Source organism: Schistocerca nitens, chromosome 7, assembly GCF_023898315.1.
Source record: "Schistocerca nitens isolate TAMUIC-IGC-003100 chromosome 7, iqSchNite1.1, whole genome shotgun sequence".
Lineage (NCBI taxonomy): Eukaryota > Metazoa > Arthropoda > Insecta > Orthoptera > Acrididae > Schistocerca > Schistocerca nitens.
The window spans coordinates 633,435,508-633,457,004 of record NC_064620.1 but is presented as its reverse complement, the minus strand read 5'-3'; the positions used below and the strand labels follow the sequence as shown (position 1 = coordinate 633,457,004).

The 21,497-nt window shown below is 40.3% G+C and overlaps 1 protein-coding gene across 1 annotated transcript in view; it reads right to left on the bottom strand.

Moving 5' to 3' along the window:
* Positions 1–21,497, bottom strand: part of LOC126194673 (heat shock 70 kDa protein cognate 5) — a 96,709-nt gene that overhangs the window by 17,319 nt on the left and 57,893 nt on the right. Inside the window, exons 7-11 of the mRNA XM_049932872.1 lie at positions 13,145–13,307; positions 12,880–13,035; positions 12,659–12,805; positions 7,692–7,919; positions 3,369–3,591 (exon numbers count right to left, since the gene is read on the bottom strand). Coding sequence (XP_049788829.1) covers positions 3,369–3,591; positions 7,692–7,919; positions 12,659–12,805; positions 12,880–13,035; positions 13,145–13,307 — 917 coding nt within the window. The remainder of the gene's footprint in view (positions 1–3,368; positions 3,592–7,691; positions 7,920–12,658; positions 12,806–12,879; positions 13,036–13,144; positions 13,308–21,497) is intronic.

The following is a 21,497-nucleotide window of genomic DNA, read 5'->3' as shown; positions in this document are numbered from 1 at the left end:
TTGTGGGGCACTGCAAATTTATATCTTGGTCGTCTTCGACTTCCTCTTGGTTGTCTTCACAATTTAACAGTTCCCTGAAGTGTTCCTCCCATCTCTGTAGCTGTGCCTGTTGAGTTGTAAGCGTCACACCATTCTTGTTCTTAACTGGTCCTTCATGTCTGAAGTTCTTCATTGACAACCGTTTGGTAATGTTGTAGAGGTCTTTCATATTTCCTTGTCTCGCTGCCCCTTCTGCTAATTTTGCTTGCTCATCTATCCACTTCCTTTTATCTCGACGTAGCAATGTTTTCACTTTTTTGTTCGCCTCCATGTATTCTTTATGCGCTTCGCTCTTCTGCGCTCTTGTCTTACAAAAATTTAACTTAAGTTTTAGTTCTTTTCTGTGGCTGATTTCATTCCACATAGCATCGGAGATCCATTCCTTCCTTTGATGTGCCTTAAATCCTAGGATTTTTTCTCCCACATCTAAATAACTGTTCTTGATTTTTTGCCAGCATGTTTCAATTCCCTCTTCCATAAGGTTTTCTTCAGAGAGGACCTGGAATCTGTTTTGTAGTTCAAGGGCAAATGTTTCTTTGATCTGTTGGTCTTTTAATCTTGCCACCTCTATTTTCTTGCACCTAAGATTGAGCTTTGTTCTATTTGCCACTATCTTCAGTCTGAATTCCGCCAAAACTAGGTGGTTGTCACTTCCAACGTCTGCCCCTCTTCTATTTCTGACATCTAACAGAGAGTGTCGGAACTTGCGGCTTATGACTATGTGGTCTATTTGATTTTCGGTAATGTGGTCTGGAGAAACCCACGTTATCTTATGGCAGTTACGATGTGGAAACAATGTGCCTCCAATGACTAGGTCATGTTCAGCACATGTATCTATCAACAGTTCACCATTTACATTCCTGATCCCCATGCCATGCACGCCCGTGATATGTTCAAGCCCTTCATTTTCTGAACCAACGTTTGCGTTCAAGTCACCCAGTAAAATTTTTATGTCCCTAGAATTTGTTTGTCTAAGAACTCCGTTAAGCTCTGTATAAAATGCATCTTTTAATTCTCCTTTAGCTATTTCAGTAGGTGCATAGCATTGAATTACAGTGACATATCGCACACTTGTTTTAAAGCGTGCGGTTATTATCCGTTCTGAGACTGGTTTCCACTCCAGTAAGCTCTTCTTGCTGCTTTTAGATAGTAAGAGCCCTACACCATTCCTGTGCATCGCGTCCTCACCTGTCTGACCCGCATACAGCAACACTCCACCATTTTGTGTTTGGAATTCCCCAGATTCTGGCCACCTTACTTCACTTAGTCCCAATATATCTAGTCGATAGTTCTCCATCTCTTTTTCAACTTGTCTTAGCCTCCCTGCCTCTCTCAACGTCCTTACATTCCAAAAACCCGATACGGGTTTTCCTTTTCAGGCCAAAGGTCATATCCTTAAGATCCATCCGGCTGTTTCTCCTTTTAGTTTCTGTGATATGTGTTTTTTGGTGGTGCGGGTTATCAGCCCCACAGCCCCCGAGTGTCCTGGTGGGGCTGCCACCTCATGGCCTGGACACCTGCCAAGGTTTTATTTCAGGGCCTTACCCCTTAGATAGCTTGTCTTTACCACGACTACAGAATGCTATCCATCCCTTCGCAGTAAGGCCTATGTCCATCAACGTTGTCCTGGTTTCTAAGGATCTTCCGCTGTCCACATTAGGTGACTGTCTCTGCTGCCACACAATCACAAGGAGACAGTTAGCTTACCAAATATCAATTCTACTCAATTTACCATGTATCTTTTTTCAATGGTTTGTGACCTATTTCCTGTTAGCTTGTATCTCCAGTGTCTTGCAAACCAATTTTCTTTATTGGTTACCCAATTTTATTGTTGAACTGCCTTCTCTCTCCGTTTTGCAATTTCTTTTCTTTGCCTACCTACCAACTTTTCTTGTTTGGCTACTGTTTTTCTATACTTTGTGATCATTCCCTTGCAGTCTTATTTGCTTTTCACCATTGATTGCAGTAAATTTAACCATCTCTTGTTTCAATTTTACAGGATTTTTGGCACTTTCTTTCAGTCACCAATTTGTCTGCTTATAGGAACTGTACATCATTTTTCACCACATGGTTATCTTTTTCATGCCTTGAGTGTTTTTCCTGTTCAATGACCCTCCACTTCAATTAGTGATCTACCTGTTTAGTGATCCCCTCCCCACTCAATTCTGCAGCTTTGGTATTAAGGTGCTCCCAACTTAATTGTAGAATTCAATATCAGAATGTGATTTACGAGGTCTGTTCAAAAAATTCTGGAGTATTCATAATTTTGCACCAATGGCGTGTTGCAGCGAAATGCGGCTGCCATCCCTGCACATGCCTGCATTTAATGCGTAACTGCCGGAAGTTTAATTATAGTATGTCTTTTCGTTATTGTTCGGTGCTGCATTGAATAGAACGTTGTGTTGGAGCAAAGCTTCAGCATTAAATTTTGCTTGAAACTCAAGAAAATCTTTACAGACACACACCAAGTGATGCTGGAAGCCAATGGTGATGAGTAATTAAGCTGTACTCAAGTTTTAAAAATGGTTCACACCATTTAAAAATGGTCCGACAAAAGTTAAAGATGACCCTCGTTCAGGGCATCCTTCGACACCTATCGAAGGATTTGTTATCATGAATTCATGCCACAGGAACAAACTGTTAATGGTACTATTCGGACATGCTGTGACGCCTGTGAGGAAATGTGAGAAGGGAACAGCCAGTAATGTGGTGGGAGAATGCATGGCTCTTGCGTCACAATAGCACACCTGCACATTCATCCCTGTTGGTACGGGACTATTGCACAAAAAACGAAATCACTGTGCTAATAATAATTTGTACACTCCAGACATGGTCTCTGCAAATTTTTTTCATTTTTGAAGTTGAAAACCCTGTTGAAAGGATGAAGATTTGCAATGATAGACGAGACAGAAGAAAATTCGCAGACTGTACATCGCACAATCCAGCAAGAGGTGTACCAAGACTGCTTCGGGAAGTGGACGGCATTGGGATTAGTCTATCAATTGCAGAGGATAGTATTTTCAAGGAGACCATGCACAATAAGTGAAAGGTAAGTGTAGAAAAATTTTGTGGACAAAGTTACAGAATTTTTTGAACAGACCTCATAAATATCTTTTTTGAAAGTTATGGTGATCAGTAAGCAATATACATTTCCACCCACAGAGAACTTACACGTCAATAAACAAGTGACATTTCAATATACTGCTTCAGCTTTATATTTTTAAAGTCACATGTAGAACTAATGTGTGCTCTCTATGTAGTCAGATAAATTTATTTTCATCATTATATACACTACTTATACAATAAATAATAAATAACAAGAATCTTACTTTGTTGCTCCTTTCCTGTTCCCTTATCTCGGGCCGAAACATGGACAATTCCATTAGCATCAATATCAAAAGTGACTTCAATCTGCGGAACACCACGTGGAGCTGGTGGGATGCCCACCAAAGTAAACTGACCTAATAATTTATTGTCAGCTGCCATCTCTCTTTCTCCTTGATGGACCTTAATTTCTACCTGTGTCTGTCCATCGGCAGCAGTTGAAAATACCTGGAAGAAAAAAAAAAAAAAAGTATAAAGATTAAAGTGATTAAATAAATGACTTATTTCCAACAACAATTTTTCTATTAATAATGGTCAAATCTCCCCTAGAGGGATGGGTTGTGGAACACAATTCACACAACTGGGGACTTGCAGTTTTTGGTGACTTCTGTCACCCACCTGTTATAAATCATCGCACTTGATATAAAACTCCATTGCAATTGATATAAAACTCCATCCTGAGACCTAGATAAGGACACAACGGCCTGTATGAAAATACTTTTTACTTCTAGTAGGTGGTTGAGAATTTCACGTCTCATCTTAAAATTAACTTATCAACCTCAAATGCCATTACAGTGTGACATACTGACAAACATTTAAGAATCCAAAATACTCACAAAAGCCTTCCGCAAGACATTTGTTATGTAACATTCTCAATGCACCCTTCTGTAGAATATGTAAATACTTTTCTGCAAGATCTGCATCACCCCAGAAAATTACACCATGTGACAGTACTGAGTGGAAGTATGCTAACAATCCCATCAGAGCAAGGGAAGAGACTTATAAGTGCAACACACACGGATCCAAGGCTTTTTGTAAACTTATACACATGCTGTTGCAATATGATACCTAAAAACTACAAAGATGGAGTTTCATATAGTAGGTGCCTACTGATCTCCACTTCTGATACCTGGAAACCATTTTTATTTGCTTAGAATTTTCTAATAGAAGTCTTTTTATACTGTGAGCTAAGCTGTGTGTTGTGAAATAGTTTTAAGCCTGTTCTGTGTCAGAGGGAAAATTCTCTCAAGAAAATTATGAATGCAACAAAACTGTTGACCAGTACTTACCTTGATGAGAAATGTCAGTACTGCTGATAGATGCACACATAACAGCGCACACACCTTCGTAGCTTTTGGAACTAATCTTTCCTTCCTTGAGAAGAAGATATGGATAGATTGGAGAATGTTAAAAAGGAAGGGCACGTCACTCAGACTCTCACAATAGGCAGGTCCCTCTTATCCTGAGTCTGCATTACCTGCTCTTCCCTTTTAACCTTCCCCAACCTAGCTCCCTCTCCTCCCCATGGAAGTAACTATTACTTCTGAAAGCTAGCATACGTGTGTGTGTGTGTGTGTGTGTGTGTGTGTGGAGGGGGGGGGGGGGGGCTGAAAGCTTCTGCATCATCATAGAACATGCAGACATGAAAACTTTCTTGTTCAGCTCTACCAGGACTGAGTTTAAGATATACTGCTTTCATACAAAGGAAAACACAGCGACTGCCTTGTAATTTTTTTTTTATTGTATGTTTCAGCCTCAGATCACAGAAGAGTACCATAACTGGTTTTCATTTGTTACCAAGTCATATTTAGATGATTCGTTTAAAATAAATTAAAAGAGTGTAGTAAAATACCAAGAAACTGAAGTACAAAACAAATTAACTTCTACATACAGCCTTGGCATTTGAGGCAAACATATCTGTTCAGCTGCAAACTCTTTACAGCAATATACCACCATTCTCACCTTAGCCTTCACTGGATGTCATTACCCCACGAGCCTAGTTCAAAAGCAGATTTCCTGGGCCATCGCATTCAATCCTGGTACTGCTGATCCCTCCAAACAACAACTCTGGAGCAAACCACTGGTCACTCAATAATATCTTGGTCTGGAATGTATTAATCAGCTACTTTGACAAGGCACTGACTTCCCAAAATCAGGCCCTGAAATGAGATCCATTCAGTACAAGATTTTTCCCACCACACAGCTTTTCACCACCCTCCTAATCTCCGCAGTATTCTCGTCAGACTCCATGCTGCTCCTGCATCCATCTCCCTACCGTATGGCTCCTACCCCTGTGTCTGACCCCACTGCAAGACTTGCCCTATGCACTCTCCTACCACCACCTATACCAGCCTTGTAACTGGCAAAACACACACTATCAAAAGAGAGAGCCACCTGTGAAATGACAGTGTAAGCATTGTTCGGCCTTTCACATCAGCATGAATACCACCAAATTATCAGTTAGGATGAATGGACACACGCAGACTTTTTATACTGGGCAACACGCAATATCCTGTTGCACAGCATGCACTACAACATGACAACCGTGATCTTGTTGCCTGTTGCACCACACGCGCCAGCTGGATTCTTCCCCCAGATACCAGTTTCTCAGAACTCCGCAACTGGGAACTAGTGATGCGACATCTTAATTCCTGCCACCCACTGGGCATTAATTTCTTCCACCTCTGCATTTCTGCACAGTAACAACTCTTTTCTTTCCTCCATTTAATTTTCTACATCTTTCATTTTCTTACCTGTCTATTTTTCGCCACCCCCCCCTCCCCCACCTGTTACGTACAATGCACTTAGCTTTTCACTCTTATTAACTTGTGCACGATGTTTTAGTAGTAATCTCTGTCTTGCGTATTACCCTGTCTTCCACCTTTAAGCTCTCAGGTTTTCAAATCTCATCCGGTGCAGTCCCCAACAGTCAGTCCTTCCATCTCATCCCATCTGGTATCTCGTGATCTGTAGTTCTGAGTGACTTTGTTCAAATCCACCCCTTTTCCTAGACCTCCCCATTCCTTTTCCTTCACCCCTCTTCCTTCCCCTTCAACCCTTCTGCCTGAAGAAGAAGCCACTAGCTCCGAAAGCTTGCCTAATTATAACCTCCTTTTAGGTGTGTGTTCTGCCACCACTTGGTGAATAGATTTTTTTATCTATCCAATTATATTATTTAAAAACAGAGATGATGTGACTTACCAAATGAAAGTGCTGGAAGGTCGACAGACACAAACAAACACAACAATACACACAAAATTCAAGCTTTGTGTGTATTGTTGTGTTTGTTTGTGTATCTGTCGACCTGCCAGCACTTTCATTTGGTAAGTCACATCATCTCTGTTTTTAGATATATTTTTCCTACGTGGAATGTTTCCTTCTATTATAACCAATTATATTATTTTGTTGAAAGTTTTGGTACTTTGGTCGACATATCATCTTAACCAGGAGAGTTATGGCTCTCCAGTGACTAATGATTTTTGTTCTCTCTCTAATAGAGAATTTGGGTAAACTCATGTCTGGTTGTGAAGCATGTGATGCCCACCTAATTAATGGATCAGCTGTCTGGCTCTTTTTTAAAATCCCTTTTTCAATTACTATTAGGAAGAACTTCTTTGCATTTAGCAGCCAATGACTTGAATTTTATCATCTGCACACTGTTACAGTTACCAGGAAGCTGTATGTAATTTGCTTTATTGACTTAATTCTTTTCGTGAGCAATAATGCTCCAATCTGTAATTCCTTTGGTTTTACAGTTCTGCATTTTTGTGCACCACAACAACTGAACAGTTTTTTAGATTTGTTTGGTATGCATTCTAAGCCTCTGTTACAAGTAGCCTTCTATGTTAGATAAAGTTGTTTTGATCCCAGAGGTAGCCACCTTTACTCTCAACTTCTATTGGAATTGTCTCTGATCCATTCTGTGTGAAATCTGGGTTTACAACACGGTAAGAATTGTCTCGGGGACAAATTAAATTTATCACATGCCCTTTGTAGTTTTTCCCACGGTCATCCTCTCGTGATGGTGTGATGAAGTTTGCATTTATAATTATGTGAAACAGGACTTTTCCCTTCCAGCAATGCTGTTCCACCAGCATGGCTATAATTTATTTTATAAGAATCACATTAATTCCACAAAGGACAGTGGATTTAAATATATTTATCAATCACTGCTGAGCTGTATTTCTACTGTTGATAATGGTACCTCAGTATCCAAATGCTCTCTACGAACCTTGGAATGTCCAAAAAGGATTTCACAGTTATTTCCACTAAAGTTATTAATACCATTATCTTTAATTACTTAATGGAATTTTTAAAAATCCTATTGGGGCCAGTACGCAATTCAAACTGTTATTTTTTATGTTACTGAATAAACTCTTCAGAAAGTTATTCAATGCAGTAATCTTCGATCTCTGGATACATAACACACCCACTTCCTTACATTACACAAAACAATAATGGAACACCAACATATTCCAACCAAAGCGCTTTTTTTTTTTGTAGTAAAACACACGAATTCCACGCACTAAAACTAAATTTGAACTTACCTGGCTCTTCTTTGTCGGTATTGTGGTATTTCGTGATATAAGCCTTGTAAAGACTCCACCCAGTGTCTCAATACCCAGAGACAGAGGTGTGACATCAAGCAGGAGAACATCTGTTACATCACCAGCAAGAACACCTCCCTGAATGGCTGCTCCGACAGCAACAGCCTCATCTGGGTTCACAGATCGACTAGGTTGCCTACCAAATATATCCTGTACTGTTGATTGCACCTGGAAAGAGAAATTGATGTTGTTATGCATGTAACATCCCTCATTAGTGTTTCATATTTCTCTATGTGTCTACATATGTTCAAAGGTGTGTGAATTCCTAAGGGACCAAACTGTCTACATATGCAAAGCAACAACTGCACAAACAATAATCTGGAAGATCAGGGCATACTGACAATTTAAGACAACCTCAACAAATCAACATTGGCTGATCTGATTCTACAAGGAAGGAAGGAAGGAAGTAAGATTGAGTTTAACATCCCATCGACATCGAGGTCATTAGAGACTGAGCACAAGCTCACATTGTGTCAAAGATGGGGAAAGAAATCAGCCATGCCTTTTGAAAGGAACCATCCCTGGCATTTGCCTGGAGCAATTTAAGGAAATCATGCGAAACCTGAATCAGGGCGGCCGGATGACGATTTGAACCGTCATCCTCCCAAATGCGAGTCCAGTGTGCCAACCATTGAAGCTACAGCCACTGCTTTATTTCCCTCTTACACAAATAATCTGCAGTTAATCGCAGGATGGTCAGAATTGGTATTGATATCACTGAAGTTTTTGTCACAATGTGCAATAAAGTCACTTAATGGGAATAAAATGGTGACTAAGCTTTATGGTTTGGACACACAATGAAAATTCATTCAAATTTACAATCATACCTTTACTCATCCCTTCATTTCCAGCACTTAAGAAATAGAGGTGCCTTACAAATCCACCTCTCCCTCCCCAAGGTGTTACAATGTAGCAGCTAGAAGTTGAGATTTTTATAGTAATAGTCTTGAGGAATGGCACGATGTTCTTTATGGGTTCAAATCACAGTCCAATACTTTCAAAAGCTGGACAGAGTTTAGGCACAGTTGGGAATGTTTGTCAAACACTGCACAGGACCTCAAAACTGTAGCACAAAGGTTCAACTCCACTTTTAAGACTGACATTCCCCCTCTATATAACTGTCTGAAAACTTTCTTTGTTTCTGTCTGCTGAGCTAAGCCTGATTCGAATAAAGTCTTAGCATTCCGTAAGCTTCATAGTTAGTGATTTTCCTCACCATCTTCCTGTCCAACCAAGAACATTAGATTATTTCTGTGATTACTTTTAGGTGGCAATGAAATCTATTTATCCACATATGCACTCTACAAACTACTATAAATTGCATGACAGAAGGTGCCTCTTATCACTGCTAGCCCTTCCTTATCCTGTTTCCCTCTCAACAGTGTGATGGAAAAACTACTGTCTATATGCTTCCACATAAGCTCCACTCTCAGCTTGCCTTGATAGACCTTATATGCGACATATGCAGATGGCAGTAGGACCGTTTTTTAGTCTGTTGCCGGAATGGTAACACATCTCGCACCATGCCTCCTAATTGCTTTGATGTCTGGGCTGTTCGGGATCCCCAACTCTGACAGTACTTACAATTGGGTCGCACAAGTGCTCTGCACGCAGTTTCCTTTACAGGTGAACTACTCTTTTTTCGGATTCTCCCAATAAACCTAAGTCAACAATTCGCTTCCCCTGTAAGTGACCTTCAATGTGGCTGTCAGCAAGCAGTTTCAGATTGCTGCACATCATATATGTGTGTAAGATAATTTATTTATATCAAGAACAAGATCAGTCCTGACACATTTACATCATAGCTTTATTGGGAAAAAAAAGATGATTTATGGTACATTTTCTATGAACATTTAGGTGAGAAGCATCTTTCCTATTGTTTTACGATCTTTTCTTTTTCCTAATATTGAATTCCAACCCTCGTCACATATTTTTGTCTCCATTAATTACCTGAATGAATCATTTTATCTCAACACATATTCTTTCAATCTCTACATTTGCAGAGACAGTGGTGTATAAACTTTTACTACTCCGTTGGCTGTTGGCTTTGTGTCTATCTCAACTTTTGTGTGTTCAACAGCTTTAGTTGTTCCTTTCTTTCAGCTGTTCACTGTACCAGTAAAGCAAGGCAACTGTGGCTAGTGCTATGAGGCAAGATTAGTGAATCATCCAGACTGCTGGCCCTCTTTGGGAACCACAGGTTAGTCTGGCCTCTCCACAGATACTGCTCTATTGTATTAAAGTTATGGCTACCTGTGTTGTTGAAGCATAAAAACAATCCCTCCTCATCGATGTTCATGGTCTATGGAGATTTTAGTTATACAAAATAATGAAAGTAAGGTTATAGTTTCATGGTGCAATAATACCAGTCATATAGAGAGGGCATAAAGGAATTTTATATTGACATGTAGGAAAGTTACTGCAGTACTGTTTGAGAAACACACACTGCAATCACATCGCATGGTTATGGGATCCGCAGAAAATCTAATTTAGGTTTGATAGGCAGGGATTTGATCATCACTACCCTTACACAAATGTTCGATATCCTAACCATCAAATAATCTGGTCTGTGCATAAGCAAATAGGAAGTACTGAAATCAACTACTTAGTTACAACATACAACTACACTGATCATACAATGTAAACTTTCACGGCCGGTATTGTCTTCACTTAAAACTTCCGGGCTGATAGGCCGTGGTCAAAGTATAAAACTGTCTCCTGACGTTCCGTCTCCGACTGCGGGAGACATCCTCGGAGGTACAGCGGCGAGGATGTCTCCCGCAGTCGGAGACGAAACGTCAGGAGACAGTTTTATACTTCGACCACGGCCTATCAGCCCGGAAGTTTTAAGTGAAGACAACTACACTGAACATTTTTACACCACAAAATTTTTGATGGAACTGTACATCATAAAATATCAATACTAGCATGTTACTTTCTCCCCCCCCCCCCCCCCAAAAAAAAACTATTTATGTCTGAGACTACAGAACCACACTGAAAGACACATTAAGTTGCAGACAGGCACAATTAAAAGACACTTAAAGCTTTTGGCCACAATCTTCATCAACAAAAGAGAAATAGACAAAACACACACACCATTCATACACACGTTTCTCCATTTCTCTTTTACTAATGAAGACTGTGGCAGAAAGCTTTGCGTACATGTTTTTTAACTGTGCCTGATTGCATCTTAACGTGTCTTCTTTACGGTAAATAGTGATCTATCTTTTCCTACATTGTTGATATTCCAATGAGGAGTTGCCATTGTTTGATTCTACACTGAACAGAAATTGGAATATGATAAGAATAATGACTATAGGTTTTCTTTTGGTGCCTTTTCTGGATGAAGTGTTGTCAAAGTCTGGATATATAAATTTAAAAATGTGCTTAATTATGTGTCAAAACATTTAAAAATCTGTGTGGCTATAGCTTACACACTTATCTCTAATTCAACTGTTGCAGATGCAAGAATTTCCGGACATAATATTTGAGTCACTGCTGTTCTGAAAGGCTTTATGGTGAGCCTCATTAATTCACATGGACAGAGACATGAAGAAAATGTGGTTGCTGCTACAAATCACAATGGCACATCAAGTAAAAGGCAAGAATTTGTTTGTTGTTTTTCTAATTAGGCATGTACATGGGTATTCACTCATCACAGTGAATATGTTGAAAATTGCTTTATTTGAACAATACTGTTTTCTTATATTGTCAGCAGATCCAAATTTCATTTTTGCCTACAGACATTTTGTGAGCCTGTTTCCTATGTCAAGTATAAATAATGACTGTTATAATTGAGATTTCAATGATTGTATTGCATTGTGAGATAATGTTTCAGTTGTGCAAATAAAGTGGTTACAGGCTCAGCCAGAACTGAATATTAGTAAGTTGCAACTGGCTGCCCTTTCACCTACTAACATTAAATTAATTTGAAGTTGATTCTCGAATTAATATAGTTTTCAGTAATTTTTCAGTCTCAGTTTTGAAACATGGTAAGCAATGTGCATCGTAACAAACAATACTGCTACACCATCACATCTTGTTTTCAAGTATAATTACACTGAAACTAAATTTGCTTCTCAGTTATTCAATGAATTTCAGAAGCAATAAACAAAATTAGCTCTTTTAGAGTATTTATTTCAAAATGATTGTCATACGGTAAGCTAAAAGCTGCTCTCATCCTGTTGGTTTGGTGAATATAGCCAAGCTATCAAAATGATAACACAGATGGGAAGTGACATAAAAAGTCTATAAACATTAAACACCATATCCATCTTACACTTTGAAATTTAACAGTTGATCATCTTCTAAGAATAGTTTCAGTTTAGGTTATAAAGTTAAAATTTACCACAATTACTATCAGTAGTGTGATTGGTCAGTGCAATAATGCCTGTGCTCAAATGAGTGTTAAAATATATTTCATTTCAAGTAACTTGTTGCAAGAGTAGAAGTTTACAGTACATTTCGTAGTCAATGTTATGCTTTGGAATTCGTGACCTGATGCACAAACAGCCATTTTCGAGCTTAACATTTTAAAAGACTGAACTGTGCCTCACACAGCTTATTGCAAAAGTCTTTGTTACATGTGGCATTTACATACAATAGTAACTGATCACACAATACATGTAATAACGTAGCAATATTAAAGTTACTGTTCCATACAAAAAGTAGTTTCACATGTGATTTGTTCTCAGAAAGTGGCAAATTAAATGTTCGGTGTAGTTGAAGGTTCAGTTAAAAAACAGGATGGATGTCAGAAAATCCTTTAATTACTATCACTTTAAAGACATTTCTGGAGAAGCAAGAAGGCATCCTATATTATCAAATAAAGTGGGCATTTCTCTCATACATCACTCTTAGCACATCAAGTATAGAACACACCACATACAACATAGTCGTGTTCTTACCTTAGGCATTCTTGTCATACCACCAACAAGCAATACTTCTCCAATATCCCTCTTGTTCACTTCGGCATCCTGGAGGGCCTTCTGACAAGGCTGAATGGTTCTTTTAATGAGATCCCCCACAAGGCTTTCAAATTTTGAACGAGTTAGCTGAAATCAGATTTCAATTAGCTGACGTTCTACAAAACTATCTGTGTACAATAAGACTAGACAAACTAAGCCACCTTGAGATTCATGTGCTTGGGCCCAGAAGCGTCCATTGTAAGATAAGGAAGATTGATATCAGTCTGAAGGGAAGATGAAAGTTCAATCTTCGCTTTTTCTGCAGCTTCCTTTAATCGCTGCATGGCCATTGGATCCTTTGTAATATCAATGCCTTGCTGCAAGAATGTGTGTCACCAGAATAAGAACAAATTACATGAACACAACACACAAAATTAGCAATAATATTGTGTAAAAATATATGTAATTAAACTGTAGGAAACCTACATCTTTCTTGAACTCAGCAACCAAATGGTTGACCAGAACATTGTCAAAGTCCTCTCCGCCAAGGAATGTGTCTCCATTTGTCGATTTTACCTCAAAAACTCCTTTCTGAATTTCTAAAATAGAAATATCAAAAGTACCTCCTCCAAGATCATAAACAGCTACCCTGAAACAGTAACACAAGATAATTCACAAATTGAAGTTTCAACCAGTAACTAACTGAAGTAAATACAACTTTTGCTGACAATTTCTACCACGGAAGTGATCTGGTACTTAGGGTGCAATAATTCGTAAAGCAAAACCGAAGCAACAATCAACCCGAAGGCTGCTTTTAAAAAGTTCTGTGCCAGTCCACCCCCCCCTCCCTGCACCCACACATGGGGAAACGAAGAAGGGGATGGGGCTTAGTAATTTCTAAGAAAGGAATGGAATCTTTTACTTCATGTAGAAATGTCACCACTCACTGAAGAATTAAACTGCTTGCAACATGGGTGACAATGCAACAAAACTGGTTGTGCAAACTTAATGAGGGTAAGTTTCCCAAAAGTGCTGGTAAAGCCATTGCTCCATATCACTGAGTCGATGTATGTGTAACACACAGGACAAAATGTATCCCCATTATCATACTTGACTGTATTCGAGGCAGCTTGGCTTCCGCTCCATGTTAAATGAAATCCAATGAAGTTCCAGCAAATGTGGAAGAATACATAGTGTAATGTTCACATGAAGTTTTTCTTATGATGAAAGGAGTAACAGTTTAATACTGGATCCCGTATGACGTACCTACTGACACCAATTTCCTCTTCTGCCATGTCATCAGACAATTCCCGCTCCTTATAGATGCCTTCAGTGTACTCTTTCAACCCTATCCCACCCTCATCCTCTCTCTCTCTCTCTCTCTCTCTCCCGCATTTAAGAGTGGAATTCCTGCTGCACTCTTAGTTACTACCCTTTTCTCTTAATTTCGCCAGAGGTTGTCTTCGAATTTTCTATATTCTGAATTAGTCCTCCAACCTTTATTTTTTTAATTTTTTCTTCTTGCCTTTCCTGCATCCACTATACCTATGCTGCCCTGATTTTTTAAAAAATTTAGTTTGGTTGTCTAGGTTTATAACTTCATCTGGATCCAAAAAGTGAAGCTACAATCCTTGGTCATTGATGAAAACATTCCAACATTGTGTCTCAATGGGCACTGAAGCCACTGCTGTGTCTATGGTGTAGGAAATCTGACAGCTATCTTATGCTCCCAAGTACTGAATGCCCATTTGTGCAATGTCAAAACCATGCTAGACCTGTATGATCTCACTATGGCAATAACAAGAAATACCAATTGCAACTCCTTAACAAAAGGAGCAATTGGTGGGTTCAAAACCAGATAAAAAAGTAAAGCCTTGATACTCCTATTTGATATCAATACTGTTCCATCAGTCTTGAGGAAAGATATTCATAATGGTCTGGAAAAGGTTTCTGAATACTCAATTTTTATACTTCTTTCCCTATTACAAATACTTGAACATTTTCACTCCCCTTCTTCCTATGTGCACGTACACAGTGCTGAGCTTCCATTGCAACTACTCCACTGCACCTCTGGCAGCACCTGAGGCACATTCACACTAAGTCTACCAAAAAGCTTAAATTTCTGTTTCTTGCCCTGTCTCTTAAATCTGAGCCTAAATAACAGCATGTCAGTAAGTTGTTTCCCAATTAATCGCACAGCATCTCACAGTTTCTGAAGTTCTAGTTATAAATACAAGTTACTGCCACTTAAGGCGTTTGAAGTTCATGGATACACATTCACTGAATGTTCATGTATAAATTATAGTGAATGTACATTTTTTGGTGGAATATAAGGAGAGCTCACTTGGGCCGTGTTACATGAAACAATAGTGTTTGGAGTTCTGGGTTCCGCAGGACACGGCAGACAAATGCCACCAAAGTGAGGCGACCCATGCAGCTTTCCTATCCTCTGTGCCCACTGCTATCCTGCCCCTTCCTGACAACAACCACCCTTCCCTCTCTTCCTCCCTACTACCTTTCTCCCCTTGCCCACACCATCTAACACATAAGTATGTTGCTGGTCCATGTCTACAGTCCTGGTAAACACTGAAGTCCCCACAGCACAGCTCACAGATTGTATCTTAGTCCTATGTGATGACAATTGAAAAGTACTAAGTTTAGTGAACAGACACATGCAAGCAACTACCCAACCTGCACCACAAGAGTACAAGAGTGTGAAAAGCATTGGCATCAGCACCCTTCTAATCAGACAGGAGACAATGATTAACCACAGAAGAATGTTCCTTGCCGACACCACGCAAACCCATCATCTACATTTAAAAGCTGGCGAAAACAGAAGGAAACTGTTTAATCTCTGCTGTGTTGACGTTTAGATGCAGACATGTGCCTTACCAAATTCTTAGGGGCCTTCCAGGTTACGAGGTGGCAAAAGTGCCGTGTGAGAGTTCCTGAGTGTCATTATCTGAGACTGGATTAAGGGATGTGGGAAGCACTGGACTTATAACTACGGCAATGTATTCGTGACACAGGGTACACCTGCATCCTGCTGCATAGACACTGGTCGAAATAAATTGCCGTGACTCCGAGACAGCTTTTACCACATTCCATACAGGGACCTTATACAGTAGGATACATGGGACTGATGATAGGTTACAGGAACTGAAACTAAATAATATCAAGAGGGATGCAGTGGGGTAGCAGAGGTGGTGTGAAATGAACACTATCAGAGCAGCAGTGAGGGACTGTCTTTTTGTACAGCAGAGCTTCACAATATCATTTGAGCACTCTCCCCTGCACGCTCTCTCCCTCAGGGCAGGACAGTTGCGACTTAGTGGGGGTCACGGGTTCACATTTCAATCTGCAGTGCGACGAATCAGATCTTTTTACACAAAAGTATCAATTTGCAAAATGTTTATCAAATACAATTTACAAAGGCATTGGGAGTCTTGTAATGTCAAAGAATATGTAAACAGAAAATATGAGTGATTTGACCATTTACAAGTGATTTTAAAACTTTAAAGGAAGCTCACTGATGAGGAGGAAGAAAAATCAGGAGAGCAAGCAATTTAGATGAGCTATAAAATTTTTAAGTAAAGCCTTTGTACAATTTCACGTATAGCAATTTATTAAAACACTTTGTAGTTGCAACTGAACATTTATGTCCACTTCATGTAGAACAGTTTTGTGTGCTGGCATTATCAGACACAGCAATCGTGCATCCCATGCAGGGTATGGCAGAGATGGAAACAGGAAGAATACTAAGAAGAATGATAGGAGTTCAAGATTGAAGGCAAGACGAAGACCAAGAACAAGACGGATTGATACAATAAAGATGAGTTTCAGGAACCAAATTGTGGAAGAAGAATGGTGAAAAGACCTAGTAAAGTGGCAAAGTATCGTTAATACCCCAACCTGACCAGATGTTGGACAGAGGGGAAACGAAGATGATGATGATGATGCAGGAGTATGGATGAATGGATCTTTTCAGAACCAAGTTTTATTTGTAAATGGTGGTTTGCTTGGAATCCAACAGAACTTCAGCAAATGACGGAGGAACTGAACAGAGCAAGTAATGACAGAAGACCTGCAAATTAATTACAATAAGATAAAAATAACATATTACGTTGCTGCCTAAGTGTAATAAACACAACAAATACATGTTACACAGACTTTAATTGTTGTTGTTGTTGTTGTCTCCCGTCCTGAGATTGGTTTGATGCAGCTCTCCATGATACTCTATCCTGTGCAAGCCTCTTCATCTCCCAGTACCTACTGCAGCCTACATCCTTCTGAATCTGCTTAGTGTATTCATCTCTTGGTCTCCCTCTATGATTTTTACCCTCCACGCTGCACTCCAATACTAAATTGGTGATCCCTCGATGTCTCAGAACATCTACCAACCGATCCCTTCTTCTAGTCAAGTTGTGCCACAAGCTCCTCTTCTCCCCAATTCTATTCAATACCTCCTCATTAGTTGTGATCTACCCATCTAATCTTCAGCATTCTTCTGTAGCACCACATTTCGAAAGCTTCTATTCTCTTCTTGTCCAAACTATTTATCGTCCATGTTTCACCTCCATACATGGCTACACTCCATACAAATACTTTCAGAAACGACTTCCTGGCATTTAAATCTATACTCTAAGTTAACAAATTTTTCTTCTTCAGAAACACTTTCCTTGCCATTGCCAAGCTACATTTTATATCATTTCTACTTTGGCCATCGTCAGTTATTTTGCTCCCCAAATAGCAAAACTCCTTTACTACTTTAAGTGTCTCATTTCCTAATCTAATTCCCTCAGCATCACCCAACTTAATTCGACTACATTCCATTATCCTCATTGTGCTTTTGTTGATGTTCATCTTATATCCTCCCTTCAAGACACTGTCCATTTCGTTCAACTGCTCTTCCAAGTCCTTTGCTGTCTCTGACAGAATTGCAATGTCATCGGCAAACCTCAAAGTTTTTATTTCTTCTCCATCGGTTTTAATACCTACTCCAAACTTTTCTTTTGTTTCCTTTATTGCTTGCTCAATATACAGATTGAATAACATCGGGAAGAGGCTACAACCTATCCACACTGCAGATAATTTCCTGTATCACCTATCTGGACCAAACCTACTACAGGCCACAGACTCACCAAATAATGACACTTAACTAGAGAGATCAGGGTTCTGTTAGCACATGCTTGGTATGTGAACAGGTTGTGTTGACTCCTTGCTCATATTCGCAGGCACTCAGATCTCTGCAGACTCTGCAAGAGAGGCGCTCTGCATCGCAGTGTAGCTTGCTCGCCAGGTTTCGAGAGGGTGCGTTTCTGGATGAGGTATCGAATATATTGCTTCCCCCTATCATACCTCCTGAGGAGATCACGAATGTAAAATTCGAGAGATTCGAGCGCGCACGGAGGCTTTCAGACAGTCATTCTTCCCGCGAACCATACGCGACTGGAACAGGAAAGGGAGGTAATGACAGTGGCACGTAAAGTGCCCTCCGCCACACACCGTTGGGTGGCTTGCGGAGTATAAATGTAGATGTAGGATGAGATTGTTGTTAGTATAGTTCTACAACAGTTTAGCAAACGCTGATCATGCATCTCACCAAATTCTCAAGGCCCTGGCAAGCTAGTGTACCATGGTTATATGCGAGTTCCTGGGACGTCAGTGTTTAGGATTGGATGAAGGAATACTAGGAGAAATTAAACAATGGAAAATCCAGGATGGAATGTAACAATATTTTGAAGGACAGCAGTTACTCACCATACAATGGAGATGCTGAGTCGCAGACAGGCACAAGGCCGTCAGAAAGTGACCTCAGCAGCCAGAGACAGCAGTCATATGTTGTGTGTGTGTGTGTGTGTGTGTGTGTGTGTGTGAGAGAGAGAGAGAGAGAGAGAGAGAGAGAGAGAGAGAATTTCTGATGACCTTGCTGGCCAAAAGCTTACTTTCTGACTATTTTTGCTGTGCCTATCTGCGACTCAGCAGCTCCGGTATATGGTGAGTAACAACTACACTTTTCATAATATTGGATTATGAGGAGAAGCGGGCTGAGAGAATTCTAGTAATGCTTTCAGCCCACGGGACACCCCCTGCTATTTCTTTCGCAAAAAGTTTTGCTGAGTGAGCAGTAACATTTCCATCTGTTGCCAACATTCTTACTTTCCATGTAGCGAGAAATAAGTTGCCAAAGTTTAACAATCAAAGGCATCTTAGTAGCGCTGAAACTGTATTAAAAACAAATAAAATGATATATAGCAGGGTTATCAGAAGTTCAAAGGAAGAAAGACGACCAATAGAGAATTGAGAACTAGACACGCCTTGTTACAGAGGAACAATGCAGAGAGAAAATTGGGGACCAGGCTTTATTATGAACAACGAAAAATTAAAAACAGCGTTTAAATATTGACGGACTATCAGTTCTAAAAGCAAAACTTGTTTCAATATAAATTATGGCATATTCCATGGAAATCGTTCAGGCCTGTGTACCAACATGGTTACATTACCTACTTATATTTCTGCTAGATCCTATGTCATCTTAATGTCCAAACATGATTTCTACTTAAACTAAGTTATAGTTGTCATTCTGTTGTTATTGTAAGTTGTCTCTCTTACTAAATTCTCACTGTCTTTCCTAACACACTCAAAGAATTTAAATAGCAACAAAATGGAAAGCCTTGGATGGAATAATGACACTCTCATGAAAAAGCTTGACTGTTACTAACCATATAACAGACATGTTGAGTTGCAGATACACACAACAAAAAGACTGTCAAACAAGCAAGCTTTCAATCAAAAACGCTTTCATCAGAGTAAGACCCCCCCCCCCCCCCACACACACACACAAATGAGCAACTCACACACACTACCACAGTCGCTGACTGCCAAGGCCAGACGGAGAGACGCAGCACATGATGGGAGATGCAATCTGAGTGGCGGGGATAAGGAGGAGACTGGGGTGGGGGAGGGACAGCAGGATAGGAGTGAGAGATGGTAAAGTGTTGCTTGTGCGAGCATACAGGGACAAGGTGGAGGGAGAGAGTAGGGCAGCTAGATGCAGTCAGGAAATTAGACAGACGGCGGGCAGCAGAAAATGAGAGAAGTATAAAGACTGTGGGTATGTTGGTGGAATAGAAGGCTGTGTAGTACTGGAGTGGGAACAGGGAAGAAAATTAATTGGGTGTAAACAAGGACTTACAACGGTTGAGGCCATGAAACTTAAAGGAACATAGAATATATTGCAGGAAAAGTTCATTCCCCCCTGCGCCAATCAGGAAAGCTGGTGTTGGTAGGAAGGATCCAAGTGGCAAGAGTTGAAAAGCAATCATTAAATTAAGAAATATGTTGGGCAGTGTGCTCAGCTGGTGGTCCAGCTGTTTCTTGGCCACAGTATATCAGTGGTCATTCATGCTGACTGACAGCTTGTTGGCTGTCATGTCATGCCGACATAGAACACAACACAGTGCTGCCTCTGATGGTGCAGGTAATGCTCGTGACTGGACTGGAGTAGGTGGTGGTGGGGCAACGTATGGGACAGGTCATGCATCAAGATCGATTACAGGGATATATATGAGCCATGAGGCAAGGGGTTGGGATCAGGATTTATCAGGAGTTGTGTAGGGATGGATGAGGATATTGTGTAGGTTCAGCGGACAGCGGGATACCACCCAGATAGAGTGAGTGAGTGAGTGAGTGAGTGAGTGTGTGAGAGAGTGAGCGTGTGAGAGAGAGAGAGAGAGAGAGAGAGAGAGAGAGAGAGAGAGAGAGAGAGAGAGAGAGAGAGAGAGAGAGAGAGAGGGGGGGGGGGTATTCTGATGAAGGCCTTTTTGGCCAAAACCTTACTTCTTTGACATTATTTTGTTGTGCCTACCTGTGACTCAACATCTCTGCCATATGGTGAGTAGGAATCTATTGTTTTCATAACATGTCAACAAAATGGAAAGGATAGATTGCTATTTATCATAGGGAGGTGGTGTTGAGGAGCAGACAGGCACAATCAAAGAGACTGCAAAATATTTAACTTTCTGACAAAGTCCATCTCCTGAAATAGAGTGTGCACAGGCACATGCACACCCCCCCCCCCCCCACACACACACACTACTACTACTGTCTTTGGGAGCTGGAGTGTGACTCCAGTGGGCATCAAATGGCCAATTATAACCCATTATCATTCTAAGCTCTTGAAGTGTGCATTGACAGTAGTTACTGACAGCTTGGGTATTTACACTGTGCCATGATGTGTGCAATGTGCGTACATTATTTGACCAAATTTCTGACAGAAGTATCCATGAAGTGGATTTACAGTTTAATGATCGACATACTTTTTAGCTACGGTAAACCTGCGACAGTACGTACTTCGAAAAGAAGTTATGTATTCCCAAACTGGTGGTGTTCTAACAGAACATTAATTATCTGTCATTAATAATGAAATTTCTCTGTATTCTAGATTTTTCAGCTACAGACCCTGGACCGATAATCATTTGTTGTTGTTGTTGTGGTCGTCAGTCCTGAGACTGGTTTGATGCAGCTCTCCATGCTAATCTATCCTGTGCAAGCTCCTTATCTCCCAGTACCTACTGCAACCTACATCCTTCTGAATATGCTTAATGTATTCATCTCTTGGTCTCCCTCTACGATTTTTACCCTCCACGCTGCCCTCCAATACTAAAATGGTGATCCCTTGATGCCTCAGAACGAAGTCACCCAACATTGGTTGGTTGGTTGATTTGGGGGAGGAGCCCAAACAGCGATGTCATCAGTCCCATTGGATTATGGAAGAATGAGGAAGGAAGATGCCTTCAGAGGAACCATCCCAGCATGTTCCTTAAGTGATTTAGGGAAA